Source organism: Chiloscyllium punctatum, chromosome 21 (genome assembly GCF_047496795.1).
Source record: "Chiloscyllium punctatum isolate Juve2018m chromosome 21, sChiPun1.3, whole genome shotgun sequence".
In the NCBI taxonomy this organism is placed as follows: Eukaryota; Metazoa; Chordata; class Chondrichthyes; order Orectolobiformes; family Hemiscylliidae; genus Chiloscyllium; species Chiloscyllium punctatum.
This window is the reverse complement of record NC_092759.1, coordinates 16827788-16842899: the sequence shown is the minus strand read 5'-3', so window position 1 is coordinate 16842899 and position 15112 is coordinate 16827788. Positions and strand designations below refer to the sequence as shown.

Sequence of the window (15112 nt, the reverse complement as noted above, 5' to 3'; positions counted from 1 at the left end):
TCCCAAACCTGGGACCTTTACCATCTAGAAGAACAAGGGCTAGGAACACCAGCCTCTGCAAATTTCCTCCGAGCCACTCCGCATCCTGACTTGGACATATATCACTGTTCCTACAGTGTTGCTGGGTCAAAATCCTGTAACTGTCTCCCTAATGGCACTATTAAAGAAGGCAGCTCACTACCACCTTCCCCAGGGGCAGTTAGGGATGTGCAAAACGTATTGTAACATTATATTTTTAAGATGTAAACAGAGCATCCATATAATGTCATAGAGATGTACAACACAGAAACAGACCCCTTTAGTCCAACTCGTCATGCCGACCACTTATCCTAAATTAATCTAGTTCAATTTGCTAGCACTTGGCCTATATCCTTCTAAACCCTTCCTATAAATGTACCCATCCAGATGACTCTTAAACGGAAGGCATCTTGAGACACTTCATAGGACTGTGGACAAAATCTGACACCCAGCCACAGAAGTAAATATTATACAATTTATATTTTGTAGCACAATTAATGGCAGGGGGTAACATTGCTCATGTAAAGAGAGAGTGCAGAGACGATAGGCTGAACGTCCTCCTGCAATTCTGTGAAGTTCAAAGTTTGGGAGAAGATTTGTAGCTCGGGTGCTCGTTGTTGTGGTTCTGTTTGCCGAGCTGGGAATTTGTGTTGCAGACGTTTCGTCCCCTGTGCTTCCCAAGCACTGAGGATGTCACCTAGACAGGGGATGAAACGGCTGCAACACAAATTCCCAGCTCAGCGAACAGAACCACAACATTCTGTGAAGTATTTTTACATACTGGGAAGATAGATTGAGTTAGCACTTCAGAAAGAGACACAACAATGTGGACAGATGCACTGCCCCTTAGGCCAGATTTATTTTATAAATTAAACAGGAGGAGGCTTCTGAAAAAGAATTCTCCAAATGATACAGAACCACAAATTGCTTCCATCCATTGCTACCATCTGTAGTCACAGTAACTGGAATATGGCATTGAAGCCGAGGACGCAAGAAGTGGAACAGAGAGAAACAAAGAGCTCTGAATCAGAAAGGGGGTAAAAATTCAGCACGGGTTAGAGGGGGGCACCTCACCAATTCCACACAGGAACTGGGTGCTGAAGCAATGCAGGTTCTCATGATCATTTGTGCAGCGTTAAACCGTTTGGAGCATGAATCAGCCAGCAATCAGCCTGCCCGTGCGGAGAAGAATGGCAGGCCACGGATAAAACTGTCCAGTTTGGTGCGGAACAGTTCACTCTGAATGGGCTCGTTCATACTGCACAGGGGGTTCTTCACCACAAGCTCGACAAAGATCTGGGAGAGAGAAGAAAAGATTAGATTCCAGGCTGTAACTCACTCCCGGGGTATCTGTTATTCTGTTATAAACCACCCTGAACCCCTCGATTAGATCCCAGTCTGTAACTCCCTCCCGGGGTATCTGTTATTCTGTTATAAACCACCCTGAACCCCTCGATTAGATCCCAGTCTGTAACTCCCTCCCGGGGTATCTGTTATTCTGTTATAAACCACCCTGAACCCCTCGATTAGATTCCAGTCTGTAACTCCCTCCCGGGGTATCTGTTATTCTGTATATAACCCACCCTGAACCCCTCGATTAGATCCCAGTCTGTAACTCCCTCCCGGGTATCTGTTATTCTGTATATAACCCACCCTGAACCCCTCGATTAGATCCCAGGCTGTAACTCCCTCCCAGGTATCTGTTATTCCATATTCCACCGCCTATCTCAAAGCACACATCAGCTGATGAAGTAATCTTTCTGAACTGTGGTCACTGATGTAAAATAGGAAACGATGCACTGCGAGTTCCCACAAATATCACTAGGCAATGACGAGATAACCTGCTTTTCTAAAGAAAATAAACACCATCATGGCTTCAGGGCTAAAATATTCTGGATGCCACGAATGGAACTTGTCAATGATAACAAGTCAGGCTGTGAGGCCTACCGCAGCCACTAGAGGGAGGCCTGGTTCAAGGTTTCAGCCGGAAGGCAGCACCTTCAACAGGGCAGCATTCCCTCAGTGCTGCTGCTGCTGCTGCTGGTAACGTAGGCCCAGAGGACATTGGCGAAGCCTCTTCGGGGATACTGCATCCAGTTCGGTTTGTCCGGTTATAGGAAGGATATTATTACGGTGGAGAGGGTTCAGAGGAGATTTACCAGGATGTTGCTGGCAACGGAGGGTTTCAGTTATAGAGAGAGGTTGGAACATTTCTCACTGAAGTGGAGGAGACTGATCTTATAGAGGTTTATAAAAATCAAGATAATGAGAATGGCAGATGGATTTTAAGACTTGGGGCAATGTGGGAGGAGAAATATTTGAAAAAAAGACATGAGGGGCAAATTCTTTACACAGAGGGTGGTTACTGTGTGGAATGAACTTCCTGAGGAAGTGGTGGATGTGGGGACAGTTACAATGTTTAAAAGACATTTGGATAAGTCCATGAATAGGAAAGGTTTGGAGGGATATGGGCCAGGAACAGGCAGGTGGGAGTAGTTTAGTTTGGAGATTATGGTCAGCATGGACTGGTTGGGCCAAAGGGTCCGTTTTCATGCTGTACGATGGGCTTGTGGCCCAGGAGTGGGACTCCAGTGCCTGCCATGCGGTGCTAGAGGTGAAAGGTGGGATGGAACGATGGGACGGGCAGAGTGGTAGTGAGGGGCGCAGTGTGGAAGAGCTCCCCGTGCTGTAGATCTGACTGGGAACGATGGGATGGGGGTTACCCAGGTGGGCAGAGTGGCAGAGAGGGGAGTGGTGTGGAAGAGCTCACCGTGCTGTAGATCTGACTGAGAACATCTCGGATGTTCCCGACCCCAAGGTCCGTGTTCATAACGATTTTAATGCCTGTCGCAGTCTCGTAATAATGTAGCTTGTATTTACTGGTCTGAAAGGACAGGAAGCCGTCACGACTGCACCAAGAGGTTAAGGAGGTTTCACTGCTGTAGCATCGCTAATAACTTCAAGCCATCCCACCTGGTTACCTGCAGTAACATTGCAACATGGCAAACGGCAAGATCTCACAAAGGACAACGGGGCGATGGATTTCTTTGAGGTGTTGCTCGAGGGGTAGATGTGAACTCAGGGTGCCTTCAGATCTTTCTGACCCATCTCAGAGACAGGGTCTAGGGAAAGGAGGCAGCTCCCCCAGGAGTGGAACAGTCCCTCGGTACCGCCTCAGGGTATCAGCTGAGGGAACTGGCTCAAATCTCTGGGGGCTTTCCCCAAACCTGGGATCGGCAGGTTCGGAGGTGGCACAGTCACTGCTGACCCACTCGGAGGATCTGTCCGGCCATGCCAGGCATAGGAGGGAGCAGGAAACCACAGGAGGTGGAGTTGTCTCTGCTGCCCCTTTCACTCCCCCTCCCTGGTAAGGTCATCATTCCCCTGCACCAATGGATGATCACATCTGCTCCTTGATGGGGACAGTGTAGAGAAAGCTTTACTCTGTATCGAACCCTGTCCTGGGAGTGTTTGAAGGGGAACAGTGCAGAGGGAGCTTTACCCTATATGCGACCCCGTGCTGTCCCTGTCCTGGGGGAGTGTTTGATGGGGGTGGGGGGGGGGCGGAAACGGTGTAGAGGGGGGTTTAGTCTGTATCTAACCCCGTGCTAAATCTGTCCTGCGAGTGTTGATTAGATTAGATTAGATTCCCTACAGTGTGGAAACAAGTCCACACTGACCCTCCAAAGAGCAACCCACCCAGACCCATTGCCCTACAATTATCCCTGACTAATGCACCTAACACTATGGGGCAATTTAACATGGCCAATCCACCCTAACCTGCACATCTTTGGTCTGTGGGAGGAAACCGGAGCACCCGAAGGAAACCCACGCAGACACGGGGAGAGTGTGCAAACTCCACCCAGACAGTCGCCCGAGGCGGGAATTGAACCCGGGTCCCTGGCGCTGTGAGGCAGCAGTGCCGCCCCACAGTGTGGAGGGAACTTTACTCTGTACCTAACCCAGCGCTGCTCCTGTTCTGGGGTGTGTTTGAGGGTGGGGAATGGTGTAGAGGGAGCTTTACTCTGTGTAGTGAAGTCTGTCTATTGATGGTGTCAGTGGATTTGCTCAGGCACTCGGCAGCAAAGGATACAAATCGACAGGAGACATCTTGTTCACAAAGGAGCGTATAGAGAACAGCATTCCGTACATCAGCTGGTATTCCTAGAGGAAACACACACTGTGCATCATTCCATTAATTTCACTCACCTTCCCAATCCTGTGGGCTGTTTTCTGATGCCCCATCCACAACTGGAGATCTTTGAAGAGTAACATTAATTGCTAAAGCCCCCAGTCCACTAAACATTTTCGAAAGCCCTGGGGCATCGATGTCAGTGATGAAAATAGCCTTCAGCCAGTCCCGGAGCATCTTCAGTGTCAGCATAACAGCTAATTCTGAGCGTCTGCAGCTCAGTAAAGTAACAAATAAGGTGTTTCAGCTTTTGACTGTTACAGCTAACAGGGGGAGGTGGTTACAGAGATAGGGAGGGGAATAGGCGGCTGGAGGGGGTTACAGAGATAGGGAGGGGGTTACAGAGATAGGGAGGGGGTGTAGGGGCCGGAGGGGGTTACAGAGATAGGGAGGGGGTGTAGGGGCCGGAGGGGGTTACAGAGATAGGGAGGGGGTGTAGGGGCTGGAGGGGGTTACAGAGATAGGGAGGGGGTGTAGGGGCTTACAGAGATAGGGAGGGGGTGTAGGGTGTTACAGAGATAGGAAGGGGGTGTAGGGTGTTACAGAGATAGGGAGGCGTGTCGGGGCTGGAGGAGGTGACAGAGATAGGGAGGGGGTGAAATTGAAAATCAGGATGAGAATTCCCAAAGGAAGGTGCTGCCTGACCAACGATGTAGGGAGCTCGGGCAGGGTGGGGTGAGCCTGGGAAATGGGGCTGGCTACCAGGTGAGACCTCTAGCTTACTGAGTGTCGAACATGGAACACCAGTCAGAATGCATTGGACGAGTCGAGTCTGGAGCAACACAGCTCCTGAAGTATACGTGGGCAAGGCAGCAGCAATTCTGCATCTAGCACAGTCCCACTGGCATCAGCGTGACAATGGGGCAGCTAATCCTCGGCATATCACTCACCTGATCCCTCGAAATTCCAGCATGTTTCTTACGGTTCCACTCGCTGTAATGGAGGCAGACGCCATTCCTGTCGAAGATGTACAGATTGTGGACAGTCATCTGGACGGAAACATAGTACGAGAGTCGGGGACAGAAACAAACCATTTTCTTTAAAGGTACCTTATCCAACAATGGCAGCAGGCTGACTGTGGTCTTGTTGCAGCACCTCCTCCCTGACATCCACTTTCAGATTCCTCCCAAACCGTCCTGGGGTTGGTTTCTGCCCAGTCCCACACAAAAGGACTCCCTCTGCCAGTTTGCTCTTAAATCTTGCCGTCAAAAAGAAATCAGAGCAAACCTCATCTTCTAGACAGTAAATTAACAAGTTACGTCTGAGCAAATTAATTTGGGATCAGCAGGAAGTCCCAAGTGGAATTCTTAAATCGAGACATGAGGAGGGTGTGAAGGCATATGATAACACCAACTGCTGGCAAAGGGCAACGTCAGACTGAAGAGACAGACAGTTAGTTTAAAACTACATTCTCTTTAGTGATTGAAGCCCTTCGTTCTGAGACTTCTGCGACTGCTACAGGAGATTCTCCTCCTGAATCATTTCTGTTAGGTTTAGCAACCTCCCTTCCCCTTCCACACAACCTTGTCACCTCCTTCCTATCTGTCACTCTCACTCTCACACACACACACACACACACACACACACACACCTGAAGTCACATGACACCAGGTTATGGTCCAATAGGTTTATATGAAATCACAAGATGTTGGAGCGCTGCTCCTTGGTCATGCGAGTACCTCACCTGACGTAACACAAGCACTCCGAAAGCTTGAGACGTCACACCTGTTGTCACGTGACTGGCTTCTGACCTTGTCCACCCCTGTCCAACACCGGCACCACCACATCATCCCTCTCAAAGCAGCAGGGGACCACTCTCCCCTCTGGAGTCAGGAAACGCTGGGGCCCAGCCCTACTTTAGGGACTCGAGTATGAAAACAGAGGTCGGTGCCACAGTACTGTGGGCGGGCGGTGGCTCGGTGTGGAGGGAGTCAACACAGCATCAGAGGCTTGCCGCTGAGGGAGCTGCTGCTGCTGCTGAGGAGGTGCCAGCATTGTTTAGATGAGGCGAGACAAGACAGGCCTGAGATCCCTCAGGTGGGCATGAAAGATCCCACAACTGAAAACAAGGAGGTGGGAGGGGCGTTTGTAACCCTTCTTCAGGACACTGACTACTCCACCTCCTGATGCTGCCTGGCTTTTGTGGTTTTCCAACTTCCTGCTTGTCCACCTTGGATTCCAGCATCTGCAGATTTTGTTTTGTCTCTAACCGAGGTGACGCGATGGTAACAGCAGGGGCCCAGGCTGACAGGGCATCTTCCCCTCCCCATCTCTCTCCGCCTTCCACAAGGACTGTTCCCTTTGACAATCCTTGGTTTGCCCCACTCTCCCTGCCAACCCCTCCTGAACCCCCAGGTACCTTCCCGTAAAACTGGAAAAGATGCAAAACCTGCTGGCATACCACCACCCCCCCTCACCTCCACCCAGGGCCCCAAACAGTCCTTCCAAGTGAGACAGATGTTCACCTGTCTTTCCTCCAACCTAGTTTACTGTATCTTGTGCTCCCAATGTGACGTTCTCTACATCAGGGAGACCGAACATGAACTAAGGCAATGGGTTCGCCAAACGTCTCAGCCGGACCTGCAGGGGCTGAACTGGCCTCCCTGGCACCTCCCAGTTTAATTCCCCGTCCCACTCCCTTTTCTGACATGACCATCCTTGGCCTCCTCCGTTGCCACCAAACTGCAAATTGGAGGAACACCACCTCATCTTCCGCCTGGGCAGCCCACAGCCCAGAGGACTAAACATTGAGTTTTCCAATTTCAAATAACCTCCCTCCCCATCCTCTGACTCCCTTCCCAGCCCCTCCCCTCCCACTGCCTTCCACCTCTCCCAGCCAGATCCATTCCTACCACTGATCAACCGGGTCGTACCCCCAACAGGGGAACCTCGATTATCTGATCGTGATGGGTGGGCACTAGTTTGTTAGGATAATTGATTATTCGGTTAATCGATTAAATGCCTTTCCTCTGGGACTCGGAGTTTTTAAAAAGTCTGCTCCCCGTTCAGGAGACTGCAGCAGCACACACCGCCCCACAACCCCGTCCAACACTACCCCCCCACCTGCCACCAACCGTCCAACATGTTCCTACGTCCCCTGACACCACCCCCACCCAACAACACCACAGCACTGCCACTGCCACCCCCACCCCGACCGTCTCCGGGGCAGCCAGACTGGACACCCAAACAGGCAAGACTGCTGCTGCCTTTGTTGGGTAAGTCTCCAAATAGCACATGCGTGTGCGTGCACACAGACACAACTTTTTACTGCAACTTTTTGACAGGTTCCACCTCTGCTCTGTACAGAACAATGTTGGTCAGATTATCTGGGGAAGAGAAGGGTGGCGGGGGCGGGGTGGGGGGGGGTAGGGTTTAAGGTATCCCCCTCTGTCAAACTCCAGGGGAGAGAGAGAGAGGGCGGGAGGACAGTCATTTGGAGGCAGTGCCTGTTTAATCACTGTTGGAAACACGTCTTTGATGTAATGTTTCTATTAGGACCTTGAGGATACTTGCCCTCTATCTGCTGCTTCTCCGCCACCCCCCCCCCCTTCACCCTCACCCCCACCCCCTTCACCCCCACCCCCACCCCCTTCACCCTCACCCCCACCCCCCCACCCCCCACCCCCTGGTCCTGAAGAACGGTCACACCCGAAATGTCCACTTCTCCACCTCCTGATGCTGCCTGGCTTGCTGTGTTCTCCCAGCCTCCTGCTTGTCTACCCCGCCAGCTTGAGGCAGCCACCCAGGGGCTGGCATTCTCCAACAGAGTCAGCGCAGAGGCCAGGAGGTGCACTGGGGACGTGCCAGTCTGTATATAAATGCAATATCTTTCCTCTTCATCTCTCTCTCTCTCTCTCTCTCTCTTTGATTCTTCCACAGCTCCCAAAGCCGAGCAGAGCGCCCCCTGTATGTTTGGAGGAGGAGGAAGAGGCGGCGCAGCAGCTCCTTCCCCCCCCCCTCACTCAGACTCCCCTCCCCAGCCCCGCCACCTACCTCCTTCCGCCTGGACACTCAGGCAAACGCGTTGGGCAGCCCCACCGACCGTGGGCCTTCCTTAAGACCCGTCGCGGCCACCCGGCAATTTAACCAACAAATCCGAACCAATGGGCGTCGGATAACTCCCTTCAAACCGGCTCCCCTTCGCCGCAAGCGGGAGATACCTCACCGTTTCCCGGGCTCCGTGTCATTCCTGCCGTCCCGATCACTCCTCCCTCACACGTACACAGATAACTGGCAATCTCTCTCTTTGGTGGGTGAATGGAGCACAGATATATATATATATTTTTTCAAAAACAGCGGTTTATCCAGTTTGAAGCTACGGGGATTTGTTTATGTATTTTAGTTGGTGTGTTGGATGGGGAAGGCGGGGAGTCAGGCGCTGCGCGAGCCAGGCGGTTGGGTTTGACAGTTGGGGTCCTCCCCGGGGACGCGGCGCCGGGCTGATGACGTGCCGGCGGGCGAGCAGGCGCGCGGTTGCTATGGCGGTTGGGAACGCGGGAAGGCCGAGGCGTCCCCGCCCCCTCCCAGTCCCCCTGGGAAACCCCGAGGGGGCTCACACACGGAGACAGGAGAGGTGAGGGGGAGGGAGAGAGGTGAGGGGGGGGGTGGGGGGAGGGAAAGAGGTGGGGGGGGGAGGGAGAGAGGGGAGGGAGAGAGGGGAGGGAGGTGGGGGAGGGAGAGAGGGGAGGGAGGTGGGGGGAGGGAGAGGAGGAGGGAGGGAGGTGGGGGGAGGGAGAGAGGTGAGGGGGGGGGGAGGGAGAGAGGTGAGGGGGGGGGGAGGGAAAGAGGTGAGGGTGAGGGGGGGGGGAGGGAAAGAGGTGAGGGTGAGGGCGGGGGGAGGGAAAGAGGTGAGGGTGGGGGGGGGAGGGAAAGAGGTGAGGGTGGGGGGGGGGGAGGGAAAGAGGTGAGGGTGGGGGGGGGGAGGGAAAGAGGTGAGGGAGGGGGGAGGGAAAGAGGTGAGGGTGAGGGGGGGGGAGGGAAAGAGGTGAGGGTGGGGGGGGGGAGGGAAAGAGGTGAGGGAGGGGGGGAGGGAAAGAGGTGAGGGGGGGGGGGAGGGAAAGAGGTGAGGGTGAGGGGGGGGGGGAGGGGAAAGAGGTGAGGGAGGGAAAGAGGTGAGGGGGGAGGGAAAGAGGTGAGGGGGGGGGAGGGAAAGAGGTGAGGGTGGGGGGGGGGGAGGGAAAGAGGTGAGGGAGGGGGGGGGGAGGGAAAGAGGTGAGGGTGGGGGGGGGGGGGAGGGAAAGAGGTGAGGGTGGGGGGGGGGAGGGAAAGAGGTGAGGGTGGGGGGGGGGAGGGAAAGAGGTGAGGGAGGGGGGGAGGGAAAGAGGTGAGGGTGAGGGGGGGGAGGGAAAGAGGTGAGGGTGGGGGGGGGGAGGGAAAGAGGTGAGGGAGGGGGGGAGGGAAAGAGGTGAGGGTGAGGGGGGGGAGGGAAAGAGGTGAGGGGGGGGGAGGGAAAGAGGTGAGGGTGAGGGGGGGGAGGAAAGAGGTGAGGGTGAGGGGGGGGAGGGAAAGAGGTGAGGGTGAGGGGGGGGAAGGGAAAGAGGGTGAGGGGGGGGAGGAAAGAGGAGGGTGAGGGGGGGGGGGGAGGGAGGGGGGGGAGGGAAAGAGGTGAGGGGGAGGGAAAGAGGTGAGGGGGAGGGAAAGAGGTGAGGGGGGGGAGGGAAAGAGGTGAGGGTGAGGGGGGGGGAGGGAAAGAGGTGAGGGGGGGGGAGGGAAAGAGGTGAGGGGGGGGGAGGGAAAGAGGTGGGGGGGGGGAGGGAAAGAGGTGAGGGTGAGGGGGGGGGAGGGAAAGAGGTGAGGGAGGGGGGGGAGGGAAAGAGGTGAGGGGGGGGGAGGGAAAGAGGTGAGGGTGAGGGGGGGGGGAGGGAAAGAGGTGAGGGAGGGGGGGGAGGGAAAGAGGTGAGGGAGGGGGGGGGAGGGAAAGAGGTGAGGGGGGGGAGGGAAAGAGGTGAGGGGGGGAGGGAAAGAGGTGAGGGTGAGGGGGGGGGGAGGGAAAGAGGTGGGGGGGGGAGGGAAAGAGGTGGGGGGGGGAGGGAAAGAGGTGAGGGTGAGGGGGAGGGAAAGAGGTGAGGGTGAGGGGGGGGGAGGGAAAGAGGTGAGGGAGGGGGGGGGGAGGGAAAGAGGTGAGGGGGGGGGGAGGGAAAGAGGTGAGGGAGGGGGGGAGGGAAAGTGGTGAGGGTGAGGGGGGGGAGGGAAAGAGGTGAGGGGGGGGGGGAGGGAAAGAGGTGAGGGTGAGGGGGGGGGAGGGAAAGTGGGTGAGGAGGGGGGGAGGGAAAGAGGTGAGGGGGGGAGGGAAAGAGGTGAGGGAGGGGGGGGAGGGAAAGAGGTGGGGGGGGGGGAGGGAAAGAGGTGAGGGGGGGGGGAGGGAAGAGGTGAGGAGGGGGGGAGGGAAAGAGGTGAGGGGGGGGGAGGGAAGGGTGATGGAGGGGGGGGGAGGGAAAGAGGTGAGGGAGGGGGGGAGGGAAAGAGGTGAGGGGTGGGGTAAGAGGTGAGGGGGGGGGGAGGGAAGGGTGAGGGGGGGGGGGGAAGAGGTGAGGGGGGGGAGGGAAGAGGTGAGGGGGGGGAGGGAAGAGGTGAGGGGGGGGAGGGAAGAGGTGGGGGGGGGGAGGGAAGAGGTGGGGGGGGGGGGGGTGGGAAGGGTGGGGTGGGGGGGGGGTGGGGGGGGGGGGGGGGGGGGGGGGGGGGGGGTGGGGGGGGGGGGGGGGGGAGGGGGGGGGGGGGGGGGTGGGGGGGGGGGGGGGGGGGGGGGGTGGGGGGGGGGGGGGGGTGGGGGGGGGGGGGGGGGGGGGGGGGGGGGGTGGGGGGGGGGGGGGGTGGGGGGGGGGGGGGGGGTGGGGGGGGGGGGGGGGTGGGGGGGGGGGGGGGGGGGGGGGGTGGGGGGGGGGGGGGGGGGTGGGGGGGGGGGGGGGGGGGGGGGGGGTGGGGGGGGGGGTGGGGTGGGGGGGGGGGGTGGGGGGGGGGGGGGGGGGGGGGGGGGGGGGGGGGGTGTGGGGGGGGGGAGGGGGGGGGTGGGGGGGGGGTGGTGGGGGGTGGGGGGGGGGTGGGGGGTGGGGGGGGGGGAGGGGGGGGGGGGGAGGGTGGGGGGGGGGGGGGGTGGGGGTGGGGGTGGGGGGGGGGGGGGTGAGGGTGGGGGGGGGGGGGAGGGTGAGGGGGGGGGGGGGTGGGTGGGGGGGGGGTGGGGGTGGGGGGGGGGGGGGGGGGGGGAAGTGGTGGGGGGGGGGGGAGGGAAGAGGTGGAGGGGGGGGGGGGAAGGTGGGGGGGGAGGGAAGAGGTGAGGGGGGGGGGGAGGGGAGAGGTGAGGGGGGGGGGGGGAGGGTGGGGGGGGGGAGGGAAGGGTGAGGGGGGGGGGGAGGTGAGGGGAGGGAGGGGGGGGAGAGTGAGAGGTGAGGAGGGAGGGGTGGGGGTGGGGTGGGGGAGAGACGGGAGAGGTGAGGGGGGGGGGAGACGGGAGAGGTGAGGGGGGGGGGAGACGGGAGAGGTGGGGGGGGGGGGAGACGGGAGAGGTGAGGGGGGGGGGGAGACGGGAGAGGTGAGGGGGGGGGGAGACGGGAGAGGTGAGGGGACGGGGGAGACGGGAGAGGTGAGGGGACGGGGGAGACGGAGAGGTGAGGGGACGGGGGAGACGGGAGAGGTGAGGGGGGGGAGACGGGAGAGGTGAGGGGGGGGGGAGGGAAAGAGGTGAGGGAGGGGGGGGGAGGGAAAGAGGTGAGGGGGGGGGGAGGGAAAGAGGTGAGGGGGGGGGGAGGGAAGAGGTGAGGGGGGGGAGGGAAAGAGGTGAGGGAGGGGGGGGGGAGGGAAAGAGGTGAGGGAGGGGGGGGAGGGAAAGAGGTGAGGGAGGGGGAGGGAAAGAGGTGGGGGGGAGGGAAAGAGGTGAGGGAGGGGGAGGGAAAGAGGTGAGGGGGGGGGGAGAGTGAGAGGTGAGGAGGGTGGGGTGGGGGGAGAGGAGAGGGGGTTGGGGGGGGAGGGTGAGAGGTGAGGGGGGGGAGGGAGGGGTGGGGTGGGGGGAGAGGTGAGAGGGGGTGGGGGGGAGGGTGAGAGGTGAGAGGTGAGGGGGGGGGAGGGAGGGGTGGGTGGGGGGAGAGGTGAGAGGGGGGGTGGGGGGGAGGGGGTGGGGTGGGGGAGAGGTGAGGGGGGTGAGACTGGAGAGGTGAGGGAGTGGGGGGGAGAGACGGGAGAGGTGGGGGAGTGGGGGGGGGAGACGGGAGGGGGGGGGAGACGGGAGAGGTGGGGGAGTGGGGGGGGAGACGGGGGGGGAGACTGGAGAGGTGGGGGAGTGGGGGGGGGAGACAGGAGGGGGGGGGAGACGGGAGAGGTGGGGGAGTGGGGGGGGGGGGAGACGGGAGAGGTGGGGGAGTGGGGGGGGGGGAGACGGGAGAGGTGGGGGAGTGGGGGGGGGAGAAGGGAGAGGTGGGGAGTGGGGGGGGGGAGACGGGAGAGGTGGGGGAGTGGAGGGGGGGAGACGGGAGGGGGGGGGAGAGACGGGAGAGGTGGGGGAGTGGAGGGGGGGAGCGGGAGGGGGGGGGAGACGGGAGAGGTGGGGGAGTGGGGGGGAGAGACGGGTGGGGGGGAGAGACGGGAGAGGTGAGGGGGGGGGGAGACGGGAGAGGTGAGGGGGGGGGAGACGGGAGAGGTGAGGGGGGGGGGAGACGGGAGAGGTGAGGGGGGGGGGGAGACGGGAGAGGTGAGGGGGGGGGGGAGACGGGAGAGGTGAGGGGGGGGGGAGACGGGAGAGGTGAGGGGGGGGGGAGACGGGAGAGGTGAGGGGGGGGGAGACGGGAGAGGTGAGGGGGGGGGGAGACGGGAGAGGTGAGGGGAGGGGGGAGACGGGAGAGGTGAGGGGGGGGGAGACGGGAGAGGTGAGGGGGGGGAGGGAAAGAGGTGAGGGAGGGGGGGGGAGGGAAAGAGGTGAGGGAGGGGGGGGGAGGGAAAGAGGTGAGGGAGGGGGGGGGGAGGGAAAGAGGTGAGGGGGGGGGGGGAGGGAAAGAGGTGAGGGAGGGGGGGGGGGAGGGAAAGAGGTGAGGGGGGGGGAGGGAAAGAGGTGGGGGGGGGAGGGAAAGAGGTGAGGGGGGGGAGGGAAAGAGGTGAGGGAGGGGGGGAGGGAAGAGGTGAGGGAGGGGGAGGGAAAGAGGTGGGGGGGAGGGAAAGAGGTGAGGGAGGGGGAGGGAAAGAGGTGAGGGTGAGGGGGGGGAGGGAAAGAGGTGAGGGAGGGGGGGGAGGGAAAGAGGTGAGGGGGGGGGGAGGGAAAGAGGTGAGGGGGGGGGGGAGGGGAAAGAGGTGAGGGGGGGGGGAGGGAAAGAGGTGAGGGGGGGGAGGGAAAGAGGTGGGGGGGGGAGGGAAAGAGGTGAAGGAGGGGGGGGGAGGGAAAGAGGTGAGGGGGGGGAGGGAAAGAGGTGAGGAGGGGGGGGGAGGGAAAGAGGTGAGGGGGGGGGAGGGAAAGAGGTGAGGGGGGGGGAAAGAGGTGAGGGAGGTGGGGGGGAGGGAAAGAGGTGAGGGGGGGGGAGGGAAAGAGGTGAGGGGGGGGGGAGGGAAAGAGGTGAGGGGGGGGAGGGAAAGAGGTGGGGGGGGAGGGAAAGAGGTGAAGAGGAGGGGGGGGGAGGGAAGAGGTGAGGGGGGGAGGGAAAGAGGTGAGGGAGGGGGGGGGAGGGAAAGAGGTGAGGGGGGGGGGGAGGGAAAGAGGTGAGGGGGGGGGGGGAAAGAGGTGAGGGAGGTGGGGGGAGGGGAAGAGGTGAGGGGGGGGGAGGGAAAGAGGTGAGGGGGGGGGAGGGAAGAGGTGAGGGAGGGGGGGGAGAGTGAGAGGTGAGGAGGGAGGGGTGGGGTGGGGGAGAGGTGAGAGGGGGGTGGGGGGGAGGGAGAGAGGGTGAGGGGGGGGGGAGGGGGGGGGTGGGGGTGGGGGGGGAGGGAGAGGTGAGGGTGGGGGGGGGGAGGGATGGGGTGGGGGGGAGAGGTGAGGGGGGTGGGGGGGAGGGTGAGAGGTGAGGGGGGGGAGGGAGGGGTGGGGTGGGGGGGAGAGGTGAGAGGGGGTGGGGGGGAGGGTGAGAGGTGAGGGGGGGGGGGGGGGGTGGGGTGGGGGGAGAGGTGAGAGGGGGGTGGGGGGGAGGGGTGGGGTGGGGGGAGAGGTGAGGGGGGTGAGACTGGAGAGGTGGGGGAGTGGGGGGGAGACGGGAGAGGTGGGGGAGTGGGGGGGGAGACGGGAGGGGGGGGGAGACGGGAGAGGTGGGGGAGTGGGGGGGGAGACGGGGGGGGGAGACTGGAGAGGTGGGGGAGTGGGGGGGGGAGACGGGAGAGGTGGGGGGGGGGAGACAGGAGGGGGGGGGAGACGGGAGAGGTGGGGGGGGGGAGACGGGAGAGGTGGGGGAGTGGGGGGGGGGAGACGGGAGAGGTGGGGGAGTGGAGGGGGGGAGACGGGAGGGGGGGGAGACGGGAGAGGTGGGGGAGTGGGGGGAGAGACGGGTGGGGGGGAGAGACGGGAGAGGTGAGGGGGGGGGGAGACGGGAGAGGTGAGGGGGGGGGGGAGACGGGAGAGGTGAGGGGGGGGGGGGAGACGGGAGAGGTGAGGGGGGGGGGAGACGGGAGAGGTGAGGGGGGGGGGGGAGACGGGAGAGGTGAGGGGGGGGGGAGACGGGAGAGGTGAGGGGGGGGGGAGACGGGAGAGGTGAGGGGAGGGGGGAGACGGGAGAGGTGAGGGGGTGGGGGGAGAGACGGGAGAGGTGAGGGGAGGGAGGGAGAGGTGAGGGGAGGGAGGGAGAGGTGAGGGGGGTGGGGGGAGGGAGGGAGAGGTGAGGGGGGTGGGGGGAGGGAGGGAGAGGTGAGGGGGGTGGGGGGAGGGAGGGAGAGGTGAGGGGGGTGGGGGGAGGGAGGGAGAGGTGAGGGGGGTGGGGGGAGGGAGGGAGAGGTGAGGGGGTGGGG

General features: G+C 61.4%; 2 protein-coding genes across 7 annotated transcripts in view; one reads left to right on the top strand and one right to left on the bottom strand.

Annotated features, from left to right (window-relative positions):
* Nucleotides 1-847: 847 nt before the first annotated feature.
* Nucleotides 848-8573, bottom strand: trappc1 (trafficking protein particle complex subunit 1). 2 transcript variants are annotated; one of them, XM_072591598.1, is made up of 5 exons: nucleotides 8376-8573; nucleotides 5101-5199; nucleotides 4112-4182; nucleotides 2789-2927; nucleotides 848-1314 (listed from the first exon to the last, which is right to left on the bottom strand). In XM_072591598.1, the coding sequence occupies exons 2-5, from the start codon at nucleotides 5197-5199 to the stop codon at nucleotides 1186-1188; spliced, it is 438 nt and encodes a 145-aa protein (XP_072447699.1). In that variant the 5' UTR covers nucleotides 8376-8573; the 3' UTR covers nucleotides 848-1185. The 2 variants fall into 2 exon arrangements, with proteins under 2 accessions (XP_072447699.1, XP_072447698.1); XM_072591597.1 differs by lacking the exon at nucleotides 8376-8573 and adding an exon at nucleotides 8204-8349.
* An 80-nt stretch (nucleotides 8574-8653) lies between these two features.
* Nucleotides 8654-15112, top strand: part of cntrob (centrobin, centrosomal BRCA2 interacting protein) — a 57241-nt gene continuing 50782 nt past the window's right edge. For all 5 annotated transcript variants that reach the window (XM_072591591.1, XM_072591594.1, XM_072591593.1 and 2 more), the window contains exon 1: nucleotides 8654-8783. The gene's annotated coding sequence lies outside the window, so the exon portion shown is untranslated. The remainder of the gene's footprint in view (nucleotides 8784-15112) is intronic.